At 38.9% G+C, this 18,614-nt stretch overlaps 1 protein-coding gene and 1 pseudogene across 2 annotated transcripts; both read right to left on the bottom strand.

Annotated features, from left to right (window-relative positions):
• Positions 1-2,167: 2,167 nt before the first annotated feature.
• LOC129525557 (nocturnin-like) lies at positions 2,168-4,871 on the bottom strand (annotated as a pseudogene).
• A 2,776-nt stretch (positions 4,872-7,647) lies between these two features.
• On the bottom strand, positions 7,648-18,310 carry REXO2 (RNA exonuclease 2). 2 transcript variants are annotated; one of them, XM_004052161.3, is made up of 7 exons: positions 17,982-18,310; positions 16,919-17,002; positions 13,711-13,788; positions 12,992-13,103; positions 11,556-11,664; positions 10,068-10,121; positions 7,648-8,081 (listed from the first exon to the last, which is right to left on the bottom strand). In XM_004052161.3, the coding sequence occupies exons 1-7, from the start codon at positions 18,126-18,128 to the stop codon at positions 7,952-7,954; spliced, it is 714 nt and encodes a 237-aa protein (XP_004052209.1). In that variant the 5' UTR covers positions 18,129-18,310; the 3' UTR covers positions 7,648-7,951. The 2 variants fall into 2 exon arrangements, with proteins under 2 accessions (XP_004052209.1, XP_018892739.1); XM_019037194.3 differs by lacking the exon at positions 10,068-10,121 and having other exon boundaries at positions 17,982-18,257.
• Positions 18,311-18,614: the final 304 nt, after the last annotated feature.

Here is an 18,614-nt window from a genome sequence, read left to right as displayed (position 1 = left end):
CAATTCTATTGCTCAGTATGAATTGTAAGCTGTTTAAGTGAAATTCAAAATGGAAGTTTTTCCACAGAAACAAAACAGGGCTAGGTTCCAAGGCAACCTACATGGGCCTATTAATTTAGATTATCCAAGGAGTACACCTAACTCAGAATTCAGCAGCATCTCTTTCCCCATTTCATGACCAAATGTGGAGGTAAGAAGGCAAGATGCTCCTAAAAGGTATTAATTTGTTAAATTTCCTTTATCTGTAAACCAAAACTGCAATTCCTTATACCACTTTGACGATGACATAAAAGAAAGCACCTCCCTAAACTGTCCACTTCCTGTTACTCCACGTTGAGAAACAAAAGGAATTTACTCTTCCTAAGGGCACAAGCAAGGGTCCCAGAGATCAGTTCCTCCAAGCTGGTCCCATTACATATTGGTCCTAAAACAGAATCATTCTGAAAATGGATCATGGAAAATTATGCATCTTTGTGTGTGCACATGTACGGGTGTGTGTGTGACAAAATACACATCACATAAATTTACCCTTTTGTCATTTTTAAGGGTACAGTGCAGTCGCATTAAGTACAGTTACACTGTTATATAACCAAAATCATGTTTCTTATCCTGGATCCCCAAGGATTCTGCAGGCTGCTCATGGTATGCTTTCATTTGTACAATAACATATTTTGCTCCACACTCTTGGAGCACCTGCTCCACAGACTTGTTTGCTGTAGCCTAGCCAGTGGTATAACCTGGGTGATTAAATTGCTAAACTGATTAAATTACCCTGAAGACCAAGTTGTTTTAGGTCCTGTGCATTCAACTTGACATGTCAACTGTGAAATGCTTGTGTTCTAGTGGAATGAAAACTTAAAATCCTCCCACGATTTTTTTTTTCTTGGAAACAATGTCTCACTCTATTACCCAAGCTGGAGTGCAGCAGTGCAATCATGTCTCACTGAAGCCTTGACCTCCTGGGCTCAGGAAATCTTCTCGCCTCAGCCTCCCAGGCTCAAGTGATCCTCTCATCTCAGCCTCCTGATAGCTGGGACTACAAGCGCACTATGCCCAGTTAATTTTGGGGGTTGCTTTTATAGAGATGAAGAAATCTTGAAGCCACAGCAGTCCTTTACACAATAGAAAATGCTCGACCAGAGAAGAATTCTTCATTTATGTTACCACCATGGCTATCTATACTTCACTATGAGCCACATAAAATTAAATGCTTTGTTCAAATAATTAAAACTCAACTAATTTTCACAATAGACATATAGCATACAGCTGGCCCTCTATACCTGCAGGTTCCACACCCGTGGCTTCAACCATTTGTGGATCGAAAATATTTTTCTAAAAAATTTTGTCTGTACTGAACATGTAGACTTTTCTCCTTGTCATTATTCCCTAAACAATGCACTAACACAACTATTTACATAGCATTTATATTGTATTCGTTATTATACAATAACTAATCTAGAAATGATTTAAAGTATCCAGGACTATGTGCTTAGGTTTTATGTAAATACTATATCATTTTATATCAAGGAATTAAGCATCCATGGATTTGGGTATCTGCAGGAGGTCCTGGAACCAATCCCCCATGGATACCAAGGGACGATTGTATTTATCAATAGATATCTAGCATAATAGCTTTTGTCCTCATCAGCAGATATAGAACATAATAGCCTTTGTCTTCATAAGCAGATATGAAACATAACAGTTTTTGCCCTCATCAATCTGCTACATAAGGCTTATCCTTGCAACAACCAATTTTCCATTGTCCCTGCTACTTATTAATTTTTCAAAATGTTACAGCATTTGAGTGAACCTGGGACATTGATGCACTACCACAAAGCAATCAATATGACAGAACTGCACTTGAACATTACGACTATTATTTGTTCTTCAAGGCATACACATACAAGAACAGCACTTCACGCAAAGCAAACTATCAATTTCCCTCTAAATTTGTAAGCTGGTTTCTTAACAGAGATATATTGTTTTGTAAATGAGAAAACACAGATGTCTCAGGATTCATTCTCCTCTCCTATGGCTAAACTGCTAAAAAATGGAGATCTTTCTTGCCCACATACTCAATACCATGGCTAAGAGCACTCAAAGAACACTGACTTGAGACTATCAGGAAAGGATATATGGTCCCCAACTTACAAACAGTTTGACTTACAACTTTTCTGTTTTTTTTTTTTTTTTAAGCTTTAAAAGACCATTTATTAATTTCAAGTATTTATGACTCATGGGTTAAAATATTTATCAATTTAATACCAACAGGTAATTTTGTTTGAAAGAGGCTTCAACTGTTATCTTTACTACTTTTATTACCAATGGGAGAGAATTTGACATTACCTTTCTAACTTTTTACATTCTCTTTTGTAGATGTTTTGAACCACAGTATCTGGCTATCTTAGGAAATGTCAATGACAGTCCATTAACAGGCTTTCCAGAAAGTTTCCCATCACTGAAAAGTAGTCCTACTGACTTTCTTAGCCACTACCACATTCAGCTCGTAAATAACCTATTGTGAGAAGCACATTCCAATAATGATGACACTGAGTGACCTCAAGTGTATACCAATATTATTCCAGTGAAAAAGCTTAGATACTACCAGTGTTTAAATAATTGAAAACTAATTGGAATCTCTTCCAGAAATACAATAATGGGGAACATGGAGGCACAGCAAAGATTATTTATAATGTATGAAGGAGACCTGATACTTACTTACACCTAAATAACAAACAAAACCCCCTCAGGCTAAATAGTTCTTTTGTACACATTTTATTAAAGCCCAAATGAAAATATTTTAAAGCTTTAAGAAAATTACCGTAAACTACTTTCTCTATAATTTGTGTCTTGCATGGTTCTAAAATGTTCATAATGCTATAATTTGTTACTTAATTTTATGTGAATTTTTTTAAAAAATACCTCCATGCCTATCTTGTTGACTTTTTTTTTTTTGAGATGGAGTCTTGCTCTGTCACCAGGCTGGAGTGCAGTGGCTCCATCTTGGCTCACTGCAACCTCCACCTCCCACGTTCAAGTGATTCTCCTGCCTCAGTCTCCCGAGTAGCTGGGACTACAGGCCTGCACCACCACGTCCAGCTAATTTTTTGTATTTTTAGTACAGACGGGGTTTCACCATGTTGGCCAGGATGGTCTCAATCTCTTGACCTCGTGATCCTCCTGCCTTGGCCTCCCAAAGTGCTGAGATTACAGGCGTGAGCCACCACGCCTGGCCTTGTTGACATTTCTTTAACTCACAAATACCCTGACATGCTGTCTAGAGAAACTGCTCCTATATACTTATTAATTATGGAGGATTCAAGCAATTCTGAGTTTTTATAGCATCCTCAAACTGAAAAACCTTCAAAATTAGCCATTTTTTTAAAAATTATTTATGTATTTAAGAAATAGAGACGAGCTCTTGGTATGTTGCCCAGGTTGGTCTAAAACTCCTGGCCTCAATCAGTCCTCCCGCCTCAGCCTCTCACAGTGCTGGAATTACAGGCATGAGCCACTGTGCCCAAATAAAACAAGCCAATTTAATGCCCTTAAACAATCAAAATGTAATGCTAAGGAAAATAAAACAATACAAGCCAAAACTGGAGTGCAAAAGCAAAAACCTTTTTGCTATAGATTTGTAAACTAATGGGATCCTTTCCCAAGGGCATGCTAGAAATATAAAAAATGAAATGACAAAAACTTCCCATGTTTCTATCCTTCGTTAGGCAACTTGTTATCCTATTTCAGTTTCCTGAAACATCCCTGGTTAAGACTCTTGTGATTAAAAAGACAAAAACAAGTGTTTATATAAGTCCATCAGATTCCTCATTAAAGCTGAAGTCACACACCAGAGACCAGTGGTCTGAAAGATGGTAGCCAGTTGGATCCAGTCTGTTCTTTGGTGAGCAGATCAAGAGCTGACCTTACATTTAGAGCATGCTTAGAATACCAGATGTAATCCAGGGTGTGCCTGCCCTCCCCTGGGGTCCAGATCCTCCTGGTAGTATATGGGGGTTCTGACTGCCCACCAGCACTCAGGGGCTTGTAGGCACTGTTCAGGTTGAGGCTGGAGGAAGCAAAGTGTTTCTAGGCCTCTTGTGTTGGTTCTGCATTGAAGTCCCCGCAAACAACAAGGGGAATCTTGGCCCTTGAGTGACATTTTGCAGGTTCTGAAGAAGGTCACAGCCTTGAGCTGATCAAAATCACGCCCAGCCAGTGTGTGCTTTTACATGGGTGACACTGATGCAGAACTGTTGGTCTGACTCCTTGCACTCTAGGAACTGTGCAATGGCCACCTGATTAGTTTTCAATGTCATGGCCATCAGCCTAATATTGGCACTGTTCACTAGCTTGATTTGGTTTTGGAGGAAAAATTAAGCACAGCTGTCTGGTCCACTGTTGTATTCTATACCTAGACAAGATGACCAGGGCTTGGTGGAAAAAAAATGTGCCTTGATAGTCCAGCCTCCTGAGGAGTGGTTGGAAGGTTTCAAAATACTGTTCTACCTCTTGGAGGAACAATATATCAGGCTGGTAGAATAGGATTTCTTCTAGCGTGAGAAGCTTCCTTTCTTCTCACTTGAGTGCTTCAACAGGGCATTGTACAAAGTTGTCTTTGTCTTTCCAAGAGCTTGGACGAAGTTGTTCCATTGCATGACTCTAATAGGTAGGTAGTTACTGGAGTCTGTCCTCAGATCCACAAAATCTCTCTGGAACCAGGGAAGTTAAGTATCCAGGACAGCCCTGCATTCCTCAAAAAGCTGCTCTTTAGGATCTATGGGCTCCAGATGTTCTAGGTCAGGTAATAGCAAACACTCTGGGTGCAGGAGGCAGCACTGCTGTTCAGTGTCTTGGCGAGAGCACAAGTCTGCTCATACTATTTCAATCGTACTTCGACTACCCATACAACCGTTCTGCTTTTCACCTTCTCTACAGTATTAAGTTACATGGTATATTCAACACTTTATTATAAAATAGGCTTTCTGTTAAGATGATTTTGCCCAACTATAGGCTAATGTAAGTGATCTGAGCACATTTAAGGTAGGCTAGGCTAACATGTTTGGTAGGCTAAATTTATTAAATGCATTTTTTACTTAATAGTTTCAACTTACAATGGGTTTGTTGGGATGTAACCACACTGTAAGTCAAAATGCATCTGTACTGATTCATTCATCTTGAGTTTAATAGGGGGGAAATACACCTGGACGATCCTAAGAACATAGCTTGCAGGACAATTACTGCACCAAACGAACCAGCAAATGAGAGGCCCCCCAAGAGCACTAGAATGGCAAGCTCTACTAAGCAAATATGCTGATCATTTTTCAAGCTGTAGTTCTATTTAAACCAATTTGCACTGCAGTTCATTTCACAGAAATTACTTCATAGCTTCAGGAATCCCCTGTGAAATCCTAAATACCAGCACTACAAATTTAAACTTAACTTAAAAATAATGAACTAATCACTGAACCAGCATGTCTTCATATATACCTGCGCTAGACTGGTTTTGCTTAACTCACAGGCTGCCAGTTATTTTACTAAAATTCAACACAAGCTCCACTAAAGGACAATAGAATTAGCTACACAATTAAGATATAGAAGACAGCATTAAAGCAGTAACACCAGGAGTTAAAAATTTTTAAACTGGCTTAAACAGTTAAACAGGTGAATAAACCAGCCAGTTGTGTGGAAGAAACCTTGAGGCATTAACAGCAGTATCTGGTTCCTACGAACCCTTCTTAAGCCCAGTGTTTTCTTATCTATCATCACATTAGAATTTAACATTCCTGAAAGCCAAGTAAGGGCAAAGACGCTTTAGCCAAATTTAGTTGGAAACACTAAACCAAGTCAAGGTCACACTATTAGTGAAGTTTACTACAGTCCTCAGCACAATGTAGGCAGTCATAGGCATTAAGTGAACACTGATTTAAGATAATGCTTCCAGCCTCATAACTAATCATAGTACCCTTTATTATCAATATTCATTAGCTATCATTACACGATGCTCACTGTGCTGAGCTCAGAACTGTATGAATAGCATTTAAATTAATTCTAACAATTCATTAAGTAACGTTATTAACCTCATTTTACAGACATGGAAACTGAGACTTAGAAAAGCAACTTGCCAAAGTCACTCAGTATGTCAGTAGCCTGAACTTGAATTAAGAGTTTGATTCAAGAGCCCTGTTCTTAACTACAGTTGACCCTTGAACAACACGGGGGTTAGGGGTGCCAAACCCTTGTGCAGCCAAAAATCTGTGTATAATTTTTGACTCCCGCAAAACTTAACTACTAATAGCCTACTACTGACCAGAAGCCTTACCGATAATATAAACAGTCAATTAACATAGATTTTGTATGTTATATGTAATAGATAATATATTTTTTATACAAACATCAGGAACAATATATATGTTATATTCTTACAATAAAGTAAGCTCTCAGAAAAGAAAATGTTAAGAAAATCTTAACGAAGAGAAAATAAATTTACTGTTCATTAAGTGGAAGTGGATCATCATAAAGGTTTTCATCCTCATGATCTTTACATTAGTGGACTGAGAAGGAGAAAGGGGAGGGGTTGGTCTTGCTGTCCCGGGAGTGGCAGAAGCAGAAGAAAATCTGCATGTAAGTAGACCTCTGCAGTTCAAACCTGTGTTGTCCAACGGTCAACTGTACTACCCAATCCTGCCTTCCAAGCCACTGAAGTTGGTGCATAAGCTAAAACCCATGCCATTCCAGAAAGAAGTGGTCAAAAAGATCAGCAGACTTATGTTTTCATAAATTCATTCTTAGTAGACTCATGAATTTCAGTCTTAATTCACTCATTTGGAAAAAGTTACACTACAATCCCTCTTTCCACTGATACAGCTGTAGTGCAGGTAACACAACTTAGTACATGTTAAAATGTTACTCAAATGAAAATATTATGGGGTTATTCTGATCTACTAGCTAGTGATCTATCTGTAACTATCACACATCAGGATCACGCTACTATGTTCATATCTGTAATATGAAACGTAATTTGACATCACCACAGAAGTCTTCTCACCTAGTGGTTCTCAAGGAAAGGAAAGTAACCTGTGGGCCTTTCCCAATTCTGATTGGTCTTCAAGGGGAATTTGTCAGAATCAGGTGCACAAAGCAATGAGATGTGTTCTACAGATGATTCTATTGCACACTCTGGCTAGGAAATCACCTTAGTACTGTGGTCTAGAATACGTAAACTTAGGAATTAGTATGTTCGAATTGAAATCCTTTCTCAGCTACTTACTGACCATTAGAACTAGGGCAGCAAGCTATTTACATTCTGTAAACCAAGCAGTCACTGCTGTGCATATAAATAAGCCCTAATTATTACTTGCAATAAACCTTAGTTACAGAATCCGTCTGAATTGAATTTCCTGAATGTAGCAGAGTAGCCTAGTCCAGTGCTATTAATTCAATAACTCTAACAACGAGCCCAAATCTGCTTCTTTAAACTTATCTGCAGTTATTCTAAAGCAAAACATATTCACTTCCTGTTTGACATGAACTTATTAACCGATTCCTAATTGCATTACAAGAGTTTAAACATTAGCCATACCACTTAAAAAAGAAAAAGCCATCTTTTCCCAATGATTAAACTACTAAAGAATAGATGGTACAAAAAGGTTTGCATTTCAATAGAACTAGCTTTATTTACTTATTTATTTATTTAAACAAAAGAAATGGTTTAAAAGCAAATGCATATATGTACCAAGGGATGGACATGACCTGGTACTTACAAAGGAGCTGCTGTGTCATAATGGAAACAGCATATTAGGAGAAAAATAGTATTTCGTGTGCTGTCTGCTTGAGTAATCAATCTGGAGATGCAAGTTAACCGAAGGTGCTCTGCCAAGCCATCAGCGTGAGAAAAAAAAACCACCAGAAGTTGCCTCCAGATAACTATGTAGTGGCAGCATGATAACTGGCATCAACTCACGGTCTTCTCATTTTCCCCATTTTCTATAATTTTCCTCTTCTTTTCATCTATTTTTTTCTTGAAGATGTTATTTCGGTAAAACTGAAGCTCTTTGATGCTTTCACTAATATCATCAAGTGCCCTATAAGCAAACATACCACAATGAATGAACTGTCCAAAACCAGGAGATGAAAATCATTTTAAAAGTACAACTTTTAAAAAACGACTTAAGAACAATGGATGTTACTGTAAGTGTCACTGTCTAGCATCATCAAAACATTTCAGAAAAGCAATTTTCTTTAAATGCTTTGTTTTTTAAAAACGTTTGACAAAAACATTTGTAAAATATAAAAGATTAAAGTTTCCCAAATTGTTCCATAAGATGGCGACATGTTCCACAGGGAGAAAAAATAATTCCACGGTCAAATAAGTTTAGGAAAAACTAGAGTAAACTTTTTACTGAAACAAAAAGTTGCAAAGCATTTAATATACTAATGTGTATTATGAATTCCCAAAAGGAAGCTGTCCTATATTTCTAATATATTTATTAATTTTCTAAAATTAATAAATTTTCTAAAATTAATAAATTTTAGTTTTTCTAAAACTTAATCGACCACATTTGTAGAATACTTATAAACAGTTCATGGAACACAGTTTGAGAAACATTGCCCAATACTTGATGATGTCCCTGAACAAAACAGACTGACACACTTGAACATAAGTCATGACTCAGTCATCATAATAAACATCAATTATCAAACAGTACCTAACCATACCAGAGGATCTACCTCCTCTCTCATGGTGATTTGTGCTATAATCAGTGGCAGCCTGCCTCCATCTAAGAGCCTTTCTTTTCTTCCAACATGTTGTTTCTCATCTGTTGTAGTCTGAGAAATCAGGTAACCAAGATTATTAGAACAGTGTGCAAGTAAATCAATAAACTCTGAATCATGGGCCAAGGGCCACTTCTAGAGAATTCCCTGCACAAATTTTAGTGCAAGAGTTTTATGACAATTATTTGTGCGGCTAAGGCAACCATCTGCTTTCTTCCCAGGACGTGGATACATGTCAGAGCTGAAGCTGCCAAAATTATAGCCTCTGGCTAAATAAAGGCACACAATATCTTATCCACAAAACTGAAATCCAAAACACACCTGAAAACCCACAGTACTTACAGAACCTATTATGTAGCAAAACCTGAGCAATCTTAATGTGAGGCTATTGACAGTCATCATTACTTATGCCATTTGGTGTGAATATACACATGTTTCACTGCAGAATACCTATGTGTTTTATTATGGGCTGCTTCTCAAACCTTGTTAGGGATGCTACAAGATAATAAACAATACAGATGTAGTATCACCTTTCTAAAATCTGAAAAATTCTGAAATCCAAAACATACCCCAGTTGTTTCAGATAAGGTAGTCTAGGCCTGTATGCCTGTGCTACAGTCTACATACACTCAACAAAATAACGTAAGAATGCCAGACTCTTTAGGGATTGGTCTTTCTCTATTTGCCTATAACTGTGCAAGGTACATCGTAGGGGTTCAGTAAATGGCTTAATAAAGGCTACCCTTAGAAGCCAGCTGCTAAACCTCCCATCAGGTTTCATGTTTCTGCTGAAAGACTACAAAATCAAAAAGAAAAGAACCAGTACAGGACACATGAATATACAAGATCTTTAAATTCCTTGTCTACTTGTACCTAAGGCTACAGACATAAGAGAAACAATCAGAAAAACTATAACAAGTGTCAAAGTAGGCAACTATATTATAGAATTGCACACAAAAAGTGTTCTAATTTCAAAACGCGGCAAGTCCATATCTTCTGTGGGAAGAAAGTTAACACGGTTCATTACTAGAAAGATTACAGATTGTTTCATCATACCTATAAACCAAGCTATCTAAGAGTTTTAAAACAGCAATAAAGGCTATATAACCCTCTCAGAATGGAACACTGGAATCCTGACCAGAATTCCTAACAGTAAAAGAATGTTATGTTTATGCTAGTTGAACTTTATCTTTTCCCTGAGAAAAAAGAGTTAAGGGACATTATTTCAAGCAGTCAGGAATTTGGGAGTTAAGTGTGTGTCAGACTGGAAAACGCTTGGTAGAACTCAAACTTACCTATGAGAAGCAGCCTTCTTTGGTGCAAATTCATATTCTTCTGGATACCAGCGTCTATACACAGCAGAAATGGAACTCTCAAAGGAAGCTGTCTCAAATACACTGAACAATTACCTCCTTCAAGTAATCCATTAGCATTGAAAATGGCATTTGAGTCCTGATTCTCAAGTTGCTTCTTTGCCGGGGCCTCTATCTTCTACCCTCTCCTCTCTTTCTTCTATATATTTTCTATGAGCAAGCTCATCAGTGTGTAAGATTGCCAAATCTGGAAATCCAGCCCAGCCCTCCCTAGAGTTTCTGTCATGGATATGCAACTGCCCACTAGATATCTCCATCTAAAAATCTACCAGATACTTCTAATTCAACATACATCAAAACACACCCACCACTGTCAGCACCTCCCCTGCCCCATCCACCATATCTACTCTTCCTCTTCTCCTTTTTATTTGAACACTGCCATCATCCACCAAAGCTGCTCAAACTACAAACATCAGAATAACATTATACCTCTTCCTTTTCACACCACCTCATTCAAACACTGAGTGTCTGTCAACTGACCCTCTCACATTTTTATCATACAAGCCCCTCATTTCCATGCCCTGCCCTTTCTCCAGTTCATCCTTCTCTCCAAGATGGCAGAAAAGCCTCCTTTCTATCTCTCTACCACTTTTCTTGCCACCTTCGAATCAGAACGATCGTATCACTCACTCTTCTACCTACACTTTCTCAAAGGAACCCCATTCCTTGCAAGATCATAGTGAACTTCACTGGCATGGTGTGCAAGCTCTTGAGGCCCTAGAACCACCTCCCACCTTCTCCAACCTCATGCATTGCACTCCAGCATTAATGAATGCTTTGGGATTCATTTAACACATTTTGCCTTAGCTTCCTGCTCCCTCACATTCTTATACTTCTGTCTGCTCTCTCTGAATGCTCTCTCCTCAATAAAATGCCTGCAAGACTTCCACTCTTCTTCACATCTCAATTTCAAAGCTATTTCCTTGCTATGTAAAGGTTTCTCTGACTCCCCATTCCTCTTGCTCCAGCACAGTTAGATGCTGCTTCCCTTGTGACCTCAGTAGTCCATACGCACATTTTCACTATAGGAGTCATCAGAGAGTATATTTTTAGGGTGCGTTTTTTTACACATATGTCGATCCACTATTTTCTAAAGTACTTAAGAGCTTTTCATCTATATGTTCCCAGTCAGAAGACTTCCACATAATATTAGTTAATCCAGAAAACGTATCGAGCACTTATTTTGTGCCAGGCATTGGCTTATTTACTGGGAACATGTCTGACGTTGTTTCTCCCAATTCTCACCAGTCCAGGGTAAGTTAAGGTCCTATACAAGCAAGAATGGGATGAGGAAGACATGAACCCACTTGGTAGCCTTAGTTCTACAGCTCTATGCAATTACTTTCCACAAATTCTCAATTAAAACATGCTAAATGAGGTAATTTAATGGATCCTAAATATAGCCCTTACCTGCACAGTTCTTTAACAGTGCTCACATCAATTATTCTATAATGAAGATGTTTCATGAACTGGGGCATGTATTTGTCAAGAAACTTCTTATCTTCATGAACTGAATTTCCTAGAAAGACACGAAGCATACTGCATCTCTATATTTCTAGTATTATACAACAGGATATCAAAATTCATAAATCGTATTTGAAATGGAGATGATTTTTTAAAATTCAAACAATTCCTAAAAGTACCTCTATATTTCTAAATCACGTTTGGGTAAATGTGATTAGCTTACAAGTACAGATTTCCAAGTACTTAGTCAGTTTAGCTCCTTATAAATGTGTAAATGACCTCTCATGAACAGAAGGACAAATCTGTCATTCCACATGCTTGATGTAATGCACAAATCTATTTGTTACTTTCTAAGGTCATACCTGATACGCAAACTTTCTCCCAGTGTCACAAAATTCACACCACTAACACTAAAAATTTAACTGAATCACATAGGTAGATAAACCTTTATTTACAATCCAAATTTTTAAACAAATCATATGCATATTTATGTCCCCAAAAAGTAACTTATACTAAAAACACTAAATTTTAAATGAGACCTTTAAAATAGATATCAGCCACATTGGCTGGAGGAAACATTTACACAATATATGCTCTAGTACTTAATGCCAAAACTTATTTTTATAAATGTTTAAGAACAGTATTAGCTACCACATCAACTTACATATACAAATGCACATATACCTTCAGAGAAACATTAACTTCCCTCTGGCAATGTCACCCTTTTAAAAATCCTGGTAGAACAGGCCTGGTCTCTTTAGAAAGTCAATGACACAGGGGAAAAATAATAGGTGGAAATTTTTACATTAAGAGACTAAAGAAATATAACTAAATGAAATGCACGAGCCTTGACTGAATCCTGGTTCAAAAACAAATATTTTGGGGAACATCTAATGTGGACTAGATATCATATGATACTGAATAATGTTTAATTATCTTCAATGAAATGACATTGTATTACATAAGAAAATGTCTTTATTCTTAGGAGATGTTTGATGAAGTATTTAGGAATGAAGTGTCCTGATGCCTGCAATTTCCTTTAAAATGTCCAACAAAAAATAGGTAAAACAAATACGACACAAGGTTAACAATTACTACATCCACTCGTCTGTGCATGTGAAATTTTTCCATCATAAAAATATGGGAGAAATTTTTATTGAGTAAGTTTGTGTTTCCCAGATCTCATGTCAGGTTTCAGGGCATTTTCCCAATACTCATGCTATAAACTACACAGAGAAACTTGAACAGAAAAGTTAAGATGTGTAACCCAAAGCAGGGTTAAGTGGAAGACATGGATGGGCTCGGCTGGTCTTTCTGGAACTGCAGTCTCTTGAACCACTACATATGGAAGACTATAAGATATACATAGGATTGGATTTTACCTGCAAGTGGACAGAGCCCTGGAGGAGTCTGCTGTCGTACAAAGGACAGAAATTCATACTCTGCCTGCTGCAATGTAATTGTACTCTCCTTCACTGCCTTGGTAAGGCCAGACTGCAAGAGAGAATCCCCAGCCCCCCACCAAAAACACATGTAAAGTCAGTTTTCAAAGGCATCCAGAAATGAAACTTCACTTTTAAAATGGGCAAATATAACCACGAATAGACCATTTTTAGAGCTCAAGTTCAAATTGCAACTGCCATCTTTGCACCATTTTTTTTTCTTAAAGAATCCAAGCCAACTTAGTTATGATCCTGACTGTTAATAGCATATCCACAGTCAAAAAAGACGGTGTTCAAAGTCCAAGGATATTAACCTCTGGGAAGAAACAACTATTAACAGGAGAGCAGCAATCCCCCTTCTCTGAAAGTTGATGTCTAACCTTATCCAAAAGACTGACTTGAGTAATACTTGACAATCCACAATGCGTTCGCGACAGACTGAATGTAGGAGAGAAAAAAAAGAGGACATTCAGGAGAAGATGATCTCGAGAGGTCCCAAAGATGAAAAGTAAACAAGCAAGCAGTTTCCCAGGCTTGCCATGCAATCTTCTCTAAGCCTTTTTAAAATACCATCCAACAATGGTATCGGATTCAGGTGTGGGAGCAAAAAGCTTGTTACTGATCCCCAAAGCAGCAATCCTGTTATTTGGTAATGTTACCTTCCCGTGATGCTCCTTACACCAATCTGACATGCTGTCCAGCAACTCATCTGGTTGTTTTATAATCAGGTTAGGACCCTGTGGATGGGAAACGCCATCAGTCACCAAGAACCAACAGGAATAACCTTACTTTCAGAGGGAAAGCTTAAGCTGTTTTAAGGACTAAATATACATATCAGAGAAAGTAAGAGATAAGGATACTTTAAAAGTGTTCCTCCTTCATTCCAGCACTGTTCATTAAGGCAAAATAGAACATACGAACACACACACACCACTGAAAACTCTAATCCTACAAATAGATGACACAGATATCTATCAAGGGTCAGCAAACTATGGCCCCACACTTCAGCTATTTATTAATAGCTAGAAAGCTAAGAATGATTTTTACATTTGTAAAAGATTGTTTAAAAAAAAAAAGAACATATGACAAGAACATATGACTGCACTCAAAGCCTAAACAATTTAATAACTTGCTCTTTCCAGAAAAGTCTGTCAACCCTTGATTATGAGTTCATTTTGAAAAGTGTCTAGGCCAAGCATGGTAATCCCAGCACTCTGGGAGGCCAAGGTGGGAGGATCACTTGAGGCCAGTAGTTCAAGACCAGTCCAGGCAACATAGAAAGACCTCATTTCTACAAAATTAAAAAAAAAAAAAAAATTAGGTGGGCCTGGTGGCACACCCCTACAGTCCTAGCTTCTTAGGAGGCTGAGGCAGGAAGATCACTTGAACCCAGGAGTTCGAGGTTACAGTGAGCTACATGCCACTGCACTCCAGCCTGGGTGACAGGGTGAGACCCTATCTCTTAAAAAAAAAAAGTATCTATATTGCAGGTGAAAAAAACAATTGCAAAACCATATATGTATAGGTATGATTTCATTTACACTTGTTTAAAAAAAACACGCATTTATATAAGCATACAAAATATCAAGACAATACATAAACTTGGAGTAAGAAGGAGCAATAGAACAGGACAAAAATCCAATAGTTCACTACACACATACTTTGGATAGTTACACTGTTTTAACAGTATTTTTATATTTAAAAAAAATTAAAGAGGTAATTGTTGATATCCAAAACACAAAGTAGCCCTCAAATTCTCAGCTCCATTTCATAGAACACCCAAGTGTGAGTCTCTCAGATAAGTCCTGGCAGTTAACAGTAGCTACGGCATTAAAGCAAGTCACCTTAGCTTCTCCCTCTGTAAGATAGTGATAATAATAAACTGTACCCCTTCCCTCATAGAAATGTTAACAGGATAAAAGAAATTATAGATATGAGCTCTTTGAACTCTCTGGTAGAAAAGTATTCCATAAATCCAAGGTATTATTACTACTAAGGTGGTAAAAACAGTTCACAATCACTGAAAGAAATGGCTAGAATTTAATTAAAATACGCCTGACATCCTACTACTAAAAAGGAGATTTAGCCAAACAAGAAAACTGGTGTTGGTAATCTCTGCGAAGAAACAAAAAATTTTGCTCGGATAACAGATGTTTTATGATAGTCACGAAGGAAAAAGAAAACCCAAACCTATGAAAATGAAAAAAAATACTCATACAATTAAAAAAAATACTAACAATGATGGAAAAATCAAACTACTACAAACTACTGCTACAAACTATTTTAGATCCCAATTTAGCAAGCCAAGGGACCACACCTACAGAAAAATTTTCAGAGTAGGATGCCTGCTCTTCTACCAGCATAAAACATTTTTCTCAGACTCTTATAAAAGAATAAAACATACTGCAGAATTGATAGCCCCTAAGCTTTTTTTTTTTTTTTTTAACATCTTTATCCTCATCTGACTTAGTCCATTTACAAATGCTGCATTCATCTGCAGCTGTGTGAATACATACCCAAATTTCCTCCAGGGTACATATCAAGCTACGGGTCCATTAAACTGTCAGTATTTCTCATTATATCAACAGTCTAAAGGAAACACTCTTCTTCAGCCAAGGGTAAGTTAGACTGGTAAAATAAAGACACTTCTCTTCACTATTCATCTCCAGTAAATCCCAAGTAACAGAAAAAAACAACCAAATCTAAAACTCAGGGCTTTATTTATACAAAGTTAAAAAAAGTTGTTATGATGAAAAGTACAAAGTCTCATGATTCTCCTACAGTTGATATGTGGGGAGGATAAGCCTGGTACTCCACAAACGCAGTCATTAATCTAGAAATACATCCTCACCTCTTTTACCTACACAGCAAAACAAACAAAAGTGTTAACTGCAGATTTACGAAATGTATCCAGTGCCAGTAACATATCAATGCTACCCTCTAGGAACTTATTTTAACAAGACTCTTTTCCACAAACATCCCTACTTTGTTCCTATTCTGGAGTTTCTGGCTCTGAATACTGCTGACAGTATAAAACAGAATTATTCAGGGTCAGGGATTTCACCCCCTACCAGATGGTGTCACATCCTTATTAAATGTTTCATGAGTGGCTGAAATGCAGCAGGTGTGTTTTATTTGTTTTGCTAAATGTTTCAGTTGGAAGTAGCATGCAAAAACCTTAATCATGCCCAATCTGTCAACAACAGAACACTTTATGGGTGTGCATTAACAGAAATTCTAAAATCTTAATACTGATCTAGAAGAATCACATGTCCTAGTTGAAAAGGCAGAATTGTAAATATGGAGTCAAGTTAAAGTCAAGGTTACGATATAAAGACGCAAACAGTGGCACGAGTCACCAAATCTGATGGGAGGACAGCTGGCTGTCCTACTTGTTAGGAGCACCTTACTGAGACAGCCTGAGTTAAACCATTGGCTCCCCCAATAAATAGCCACTGGGGCCTCAGACAAATTACCCAACATCTCTATGCTCAAGTGTCCTCATCCATCAAATGAGCATTATAACAATAACTAACTTATAGTTGCTGTGAGAACTAAGAACAAAGACATATAAAGCACACAGAAACTGTACCTGGCATACAGTAAGCTCTCAGTAAACGATAGAATTTATGTTTCCGTACATTTCTGGCATGGTTAATTAAAAAATAATGTTTAATTTTTAATTTTCGCTAGGCTGTGAGATGGATTACTTTGGTTCTAGTACCACCCCTACCATGACCTAGCACATTACCTTAACCCATATAGACCTCAACTTTCTTATTTTTTAAATAAAGAAGCTGGAAAAAATGATGGTTATATTTCCAGTGCCCTTTAAAAAGTATGACTGTATTACATGGCATCACGTACTTCAGCCAAAATGTTGAGATCAGAGTCAGTTATCAGACAGGCCATCTCAATAATCTGGTCCTTCTCAATGTCCAATCCTGTCATCTGCAATTAAAAATAAATATATAACACACACAAAGCCATCATTCTGGCCTCTTTTACCCAAGTTTATTTAACAGGAATTCCCTCAAACATAGTCAGCTTGTAATCCATAGCCGAAACAGAAGAGAAGAATGCTCCTCGGGCAACTACTGAAGGTACTAAACACGAGTCCTCGTTTATTCAACAAACATTTACCAAGGGCCTGCTATTTGTCAAGCACTGAGATTCTACTCCGGGACAGATGCAAAGTAAGTAAAACTGAGTGCTGACATCACTCAATTTTGGAAGAGTTGGATAACTACCACCACCACGTCTCTGCAGAGTTTACAAAGTTTTCACATTAATTACACCACTGGATCTTCACAATCTAATGGAAAAACTACAGTTATTATCCTCACTTCATATAAACTGAGGCTCAACGGAGGGAGGAGCCCTTGTTTCGGGCATGGAAAGCCTGAAGGGATAGGAACTGGGTTCTGGTCTCAACTCAGACTCTCACTAACAGCACGACCTTGAATGAGTTGAATCCTTTCTGTGGGCCTCAATGTTCTCACTTATGGAATGAGGGGTAAGGCTGAGTCATCTCCGGAGTCCCGTCTGGCCCTAACAACCTAGGGTCCTTCAAGGATTTAGTTGGGGGAAGCTGGGAACAGAGCCGCTGCCCCCGCCCCCACTCTAGTGACCCAAGCCCAGAGACGCCAGAGCGTTAGGAAAAGTCCACATCTGGGCGGAGGGGTAGGGAGGAGAGGAAGCCACACGGTGGACTCCTCCCTTGTGGAAAGAAGCCCTACAGCGCAGCACGGCGCCCAACACCCGCAGGACTCCTGCCTCCGGACTTGCCCTGCACCGCCCGTGGCCGGCCGCGCTCACCTGCCACACCTGAGACCCAGACCCCCAACGCTCTCCCAGGACGGGCTCGGCTCCTCGGTTCCACGAGCGAAACCTCACTCGCCTCCCCAAGCCCCCCACCGACCTCACTCACCTCCAGGTCCACCCAGACCATCCGCTGAGCCATGCTCTCCCCTGCCGCCATGGCTGCGCCACCTTCGCGGACACCTCGGGCCCCGAACCGTCCGCGACTCCCACCTACACCCCGCAACAGCCTGGAGCCCAGGGAGCCGCCTAGCATCACCCGGGACCAGCAGCCACGGCCCCAGTCTCGCAGCCGGCGCTGGCGCAGGCGCAATAGTCGCTAAACGTCGCAAACCCACGGAGAGGCGCACGAGCTGAAACCACACGTCCCAGCGTGCGGTGCGCAGGCTCGCCCTCAACAGCCTGGCTTGGCTGCCGAAGGGAATGATGGGACTTAGAGTCTCACCTGCGGTTGCGACCGGATGCGCCACCCCCGCCACGTGTTTTTCTGGTGTTACTGGACGCGCTTGTTTTTCACTGCTAAGTTTGTTTGCTTCCAGGAGTTATTTCCTGAGTTTTGGTTAGTTGTAACCGCGCAGTTAAAAAAGAACTCTTACTTTGGTTGGTTGGAAAAGAGCTGATTATCTCTGTATGACATTTTTTTCATGTATATCTTTCCTTCTTTGCATTTCTTTTTCTTTTTTTACTTACCTGCCCCTCTATTCCACAAACTGGATATTTTCCTCATTTATTTGGGACCAAG

Source organism: Gorilla gorilla, chromosome 9, assembly GCF_029281585.2.
Source record: "Gorilla gorilla gorilla isolate KB3781 chromosome 9, NHGRI_mGorGor1-v2.1_pri, whole genome shotgun sequence".
In the NCBI taxonomy this organism is placed as follows: domain Eukaryota; kingdom Metazoa; phylum Chordata; class Mammalia; order Primates; family Hominidae; genus Gorilla; species Gorilla gorilla.
The sequence above is the reverse complement of the archived record's forward strand: the minus strand, read 5'-3'. Positions and strand labels throughout refer to the sequence as shown.

Excerpts from the sequence above, each read along its gene's own strand:
- REXO2 (XM_004052161.3), bottom strand. The coding sequence starts at position 18,128 with ATGCTAGGCGGCTCCCTGGGCTCCAGGCTGTTGCGGGGTGTAGGTGGG. Across the intron at positions 13,104-13,710 it reads GTAAGGAGCATCACGGGAAG|TCTGGCCTTACCAAGGCAGT; the intron begins GTAACATTACCA and ends TCTCTCTTGCAG. Across the intron at positions 10,122-11,555 it reads ACTGTTAAAGAACTGTGCAG|ACGCTGGTATCCAGAAGAAT; the intron begins GTAAGGGCTATA and ends TGCTGTGTATAG.